This window comes from Galeopterus variegatus, unplaced genomic scaffold, assembly GCF_000696425.1.
Source record: "Galeopterus variegatus unplaced genomic scaffold, G_variegatus-3.0.2 Scaffold5166, whole genome shotgun sequence".
In the NCBI taxonomy this organism is placed as follows: Eukaryota; Metazoa; Chordata; class Mammalia; order Dermoptera; family Cynocephalidae; genus Galeopterus; species Galeopterus variegatus.
In genome coordinates, this window is record NW_007731277.1 from 115,253 (window position 1) to 120,838 (window position 5,586).

The following is a 5,586-nucleotide window of genomic DNA, read 5'->3' on the forward strand; positions in this document are numbered from 1 at the left end:
CGCCCCTCGCTCAGCCAGTGAGCGGCCAGTCTGTATGTGGGATCCGAACCCTCGGCAGGAGGGCCACTGCGCTTCCCAAAGCAGCGCACTATAGCAGTGCGCCACCAGGATCATATATTAAGAATTTTGACCCTTTATCACATTTGGTATGTGGATATCAAAACTGGAGATTGTAAAACAACATGGGGAAATATTTACAGTGGCAAGTGAAAAACACAAGATAATTAACTTGGATGTACTTCATAATTGCATTTGTAAGGTGGGTACAGATAAGATAAACACAATTTAAAATGAAGAAAATTGATGTTAGGATTGTGGGATTGTGGATTTTTAAAAATCCCTTTATTGTTATTTGTTCATTAAAAATAGTCATCTAATTAGGTTTCATTCCGACATTTACAAATGCCCACATAATGCAGATTACCCCCACCTGCATGACTCAACAGTGCCTCACACTCGTCATGCGTAGAACTGAATTCTTTGTCTTCACGTTCAAACCTGCTCTTCCTTCTCATTTATTTCTGTAAATGGTACCACCATATTCATGTCAGTAGAGCTTAGAAGTGGAGTCTGGGCAAGCAACCGTGACATCTCCATTAGCAATTACAGTGTCTGTTCATCCTGCTTCCTCAGTGGTCCTCCTTGTCCCTTCCTCTTCATTCTCACTTCCACCATCCTGTTTCAGAAACCCCTTCTGGTCTCTCTCCAGTCTCTTATGCTGCCCACAGATTAATTTTCTGAAATACAAATCACTGCCTAATTCAAAAGCCTTGTTGTTTACCACATAAGGTGGCATTCTTTCCTGTCTGCTTCCCTCTTAACCATCCAGCTTCATATCCCACTGATCTCCGTCATGAACCTTATGCTGCATCCAGAGCGGACTACTTACCATTCCTAGAGAGTTTCAGTCCTTTGCTCCAGACCATTTCCTTTGCCTATAATGCCTATTTCCCTTTACTTTCTCTTTCAAAATCCTCTCTTCCAGACCCAGTTTATAATTAACTTATGTATAAAAAAGAACGAACTATTTATACATGCAACAATACGGTGAATTTTTTAAAACACGTTAAGTAAAAAGCCAGAGACAAAAGAGTATGTACTGTGTTATTTTGTTTTTATGAAATCTTAGAACAGACAAAAACTAAACTGTGGTGTTAGAAATTGGAAAATATTGCTGAAGGGTGGGAGGAAGAGAATTGACTGGAAAGAAACATAAGGGAACTTTTAGGAATGATGAAATTTTCTATGTCTTGTTTGGGGTATGCATTTTGTTGGTTTGTTAATTATACCTCAGTTTTTTAAAATTGCTGTTAAGAAATTTTATAGCAAACTTTTTGTAAGATTTTCCAAGTAAAGAAATTGCCAGATTCCTAACTCTGAACATTTTTTGTGTCCCTTTTGGGACTTCATACATTCTAATTTGTATGTACTAAGAAATAGCACACATACGCATGCATCTTGCTTACTACACTGGAGGCTCTTTGAAAGCAGAAATTGCTACATTCATCTTTGGGTAGCCCCTAGGCTCCGTGGTTTGGTACAACTTTATTGAATAAATGTATTCACACTGACCCTTTTCCTGTTCATTCTTGAGGTGGAATAGCCTATAAAGACTTATAAAAGAAGAGACCTATAAAAGGGGAGATATGACCACTCAAAATAAATCAGTGATTTTTTTTTTTCCTTTTTGTCTTTTTTCATGACGGGTAACGGGATCGCAACCCTCAGTGTCGTGCCCATACCACGACCGGCAATGGGATCGCAACCCTTGGTGTCGCGCCCACACCGCGCTCAACCAGTGAGCGGACCAGACCAGTCCCGCGCCGCTGCACTCCCAAGCGCCGCACTACCAAGTGCGCCACTGGGCCAGCCCAATCAGTGATATTTTTCATTAATCCTAAGAGGTGATAGTTTCAGAAGTAATGTGTCTTTATTTTATTTTACTTTTTTTTTTCTTTTTTTTAAATAGATGACCGGTAGGGGGATCTTAACCCTTGATTTTGGTGTTGTCAGCACCACGCTCTCCCAAGTGAGCTCACCGGCCATCTCTATATAGGGATCCAAACTCATGGCCTTGGTGTTATCAGCACCGCACTCTCCCAAGTGAGCCACCGGCTGGCCCTTTTATTTTATTTTTGTCCTTATGTAAGAATACCTGTTTTTCATTGTTTTTAATGCCTGCCACTGTTCTCTTCCTAATGCTTATTTTTCTGTATGTCCCAATAGAAGTTCTCCTCGATTATTCGAATGACTAAAGGCAGAGCCAATATTTCATTATTCCCATTTGTTTTAACCTTCAGGAAAATCATTTCACTAAAGCTTTACTTGTTTGCTCAGGGCAAACTTAATTTTTATAACACCTAGAAATGCTAACTTCTCCAAAATTATACTTGAAACTGTGCGTGAAGAAGTAAATTTTTTCAAATTATATTTTAAACCGTTTCTTAGGGAATGCAAACTAAAGTCATAACTTCATCAGAAATGACATATGTGCAGGCACTTCAAAAAGTTCATAGAAAGACTCGTATTATCTTTTAATTCTATTTTTCCTCCAACTTCTTGAAATATGTTCATATGTGGCTTTTGTGCCACAGCTTTCCCCATCCTGGCCCATGTCAAACATCATCAGTAGTCATGGCATCTTTCCCTCTGAGCCCAGACAGCCCCAAAGTCCTTTTCAGCCTCACGTTCCAGACAGCCACACTCAAGCCTCAAAGATTTGGGTTGGGCATTGAAGATTCCCAGAAAAGGGATGATAAAGGGGGCTCCAGGTTATTTTCTAGGTAACTGGTTAACTATATGCAAATGAATCCTTGGCCAAGACGTGGTAGAGAGCAGGTGAAGACGTGTGATTGATTGTTGAAAGATGGGAAACTAGCATCTAAAGTGCTAAGTATCAAATTCTCTCAGTCTTATTTTCTGGTACACAGAAGAAACTTAAGCCAGAAATTAGGAAACTTTGGTGTGCTTTCAGCTCCAGGAATGATTCTGGGAAGGTCACACAAGTTCTGTGGCCATTGTTGTTTCAGTTGAAAGAAATTTGAACTAAACATTCAGTAGGGCTCTGTGTAATTATGAAGTTCTACAGTTCTAAGTATAGACAAGACCACATATTTGCAGTTCAGTGGTGTTTATGATTTAAGAATGTAACTGAAGAAAATAAAAGTAAATTGAAAATATCCTCATTAGCATATGTGGAAATGGTTTGAAAAACTGCCAAGTTTTGTAAACTATTGAGTATTGTATAAATTTGCACCTGTAGTATGAGCAAAATGAAATTTGATTGTAGAGGAATAATGCTGTGCAACTTTATCTTCAACTCTGAATAAGAGAAGAGACTTTTCCTCGTTAATTTCTTGCAGTTTAGGTTTTAGATTTGGAAGTGTCTCTAAAAGTCAACAAATCCAACTCTAATTGATGTGTGGAATTTTTTTTTCCCCCTCTTATTAGCACATTTTAGCCATCATGGCAACTTCATCTGAAGAAGTTTTGCTGATTGTGAAGAAGGTGCGTCAAAAAAAGCAGGATGGAGCTCTGTACCTCATGGCAGAAAGAATTGCTTGGGCACCTGAAGGCAAAGATAGATTTACAATCAGCCATTTGTATGCGGATATTAAATGTAAGTCAGCTATACTAAGGCCTGATGTATATGTGTCATATTTAAAAGAAAGTGAGCCAAGATGCCAGGTACAGTTCAGGCTTTATTAAAGGAAAAGATTCTGCTGGGCTGTGCTCGAAGTGGGGAACAGCCCAGGGTTGCCCTGAAAATGGGGGACAGCTGCCCTGAAAATTGCTGGGCTGTGCTCGAAGTGGGGAACAGCCCAGGGTTGCCCTGAAAATGGGGGACAGCTGCTAACCTAGGGTGGTGGGAGCTTATATTGGTATGTTGGTGCCAAGAGCTTGGTGATGTAATTCCGGGGTAGGGATTGAATTAGGTCATGGGAATGGAGAGTTCCGTGCATGCAGAAATGCCAAAAGTTTCATTTTCTCCAAAACCATGAGGCTTCTTGTAAAAGAGAACAGGAGGGAAGAAGGTGGGTGGTGCCATTTTGTACTTGGGCTTGTCTAAAATGGTGCTGATTATGTTGCAGATCTCTTATTCTTGCCTTTTAAGCATAGGAAAAGGGGCGGAGGTCTCATTCTTCTGAAGCTACTTCCTGCTGGAGATGGGTGAAGATATGGAAAAAATAAAAGATTTATGTTGGCGAGTAAAACAGTTAGGTGGTGGGGTATTAGTTTCTTGTGGGGAGGCTGTATTCCTTCGGGGAAGGGTCGCTGATTCTGAGGGGCTGATATCCTCCTCACAGGAACAATTCAGCAACCTTTTGATCGGTGAAAGCCTGTATTCATTCCTGCAAGAAATTAGAGAAACACCGAAAAAGACAGGGACCAAAGAGTAGGATGAGGCACAGTTAGGGGTCCTAGTAGGGGCATAAGCCAGGGTATTCAAGGGTTCAGTGACTGGAGCCACCCCCTCAGGTGTGTTTATGTTTTGTAACCCTTTGTGTCGGTGATCAATGCTTGCCTTTAATGGTATAAGTTCTTTTGGATCACCCCGGACTCATTTACGTAGTAACAGCATTACTCCCCCAAGAAGAGGCAAGTGCCTTCCTTCTCGGCTGTAAGGAAGTAAAGGGCCCGATGGTTCTGTAAAGCGACGGTTCTGTAAAGCGACTGTTGCAAGTGAGGTGACTTGTCGCTGGAGGGAGGAGATGCTGTCTACGATTAGTTCTTCTGAGAGTTTTCGATACAATTGAGAGGCAGTAGCCCTCAATTGTAGGGCCCTCTATGCCAGTTCCAGTTGCAGGAAGGATCCCTGCCCCATTAAAGGGTACAGTTAGTACCCTATGGGAGCCAGGGCACTTCCTGAGAGGGAGGGGCCAAAGTTAGTCCCAGTCCTGTCTGTCTGGACAGTGATGTCAGGGATGAGCCAAACGAATACGCATGAAATCGAGTTGGGGGCAGGCAATAGGATAATGTAATTTTACAAAGGAAATATTCCGGTTTTAGGGCATGGATGAGGAAGGGGGTAAGTGAGTGGTAGCATTTGGTGGTGTTAGTAAGGCAGAGTGTGGGTAGGCCCTGCGCAACGCTGACAGGCCCCACTGAAGTGAGTTTAGAGGAAAGTGAAGAGACATTTGTGGAAACATTGCAGGCTGTGTCAACGGAGAGGGGGTGACCACAAAAAGTTTTTCGTGAAGTAGGTGACAGATGAGTCGCTCGGGGGCCAGTCTGATTTGTTGAAGACTGCATCGTCCCTGTGGACCTGGAACCTCCATGTTCTGGGTAAGGGGGAACATTGAAATAGGAGGAAAAACATGAGAAGGATGTGAAGGTTTAGGGAGCCAAAAGAATTTAAAGGGCACGTTGCCACAATGAAATTGCTAAGAAGCATCCTACCGGTAGGAGGTAAAGGAGTGCCATGAAAAATCTTCCTATAATGTTAAAATCTTTTGGGGCAGCACTGATCAATTCTGTAGCAAGTACTAGAACAGGTAGTATATTAAAGGTTAGGGAAACAGAGAGGCATATACTTACCATGTCCCACGATGGCAAGAGTGAGAGGATAATCTCCGGGGGAAAGAT

At 41.9% G+C, this 5,586-nt stretch overlaps 1 protein-coding gene across 1 annotated transcript in view; it reads left to right on the plus strand.

The window, feature by feature from the left end:
- The window catches only part of GTF2H1 (general transcription factor IIH, polypeptide 1, 62kDa), a 47,752-nt gene that overhangs the window by 4,804 nt on the left and 37,362 nt on the right, over positions 1–5,586 (plus strand). The window contains exon 2 of the mRNA XM_008589034.1: positions 3,451–3,619. Coding sequence (XP_008587256.1) covers positions 3,466–3,619 — 154 coding nt within the window. The 5' untranslated portion in view covers positions 3,451–3,465. The remainder of the gene's footprint in view (positions 1–3,450; positions 3,620–5,586) is intronic.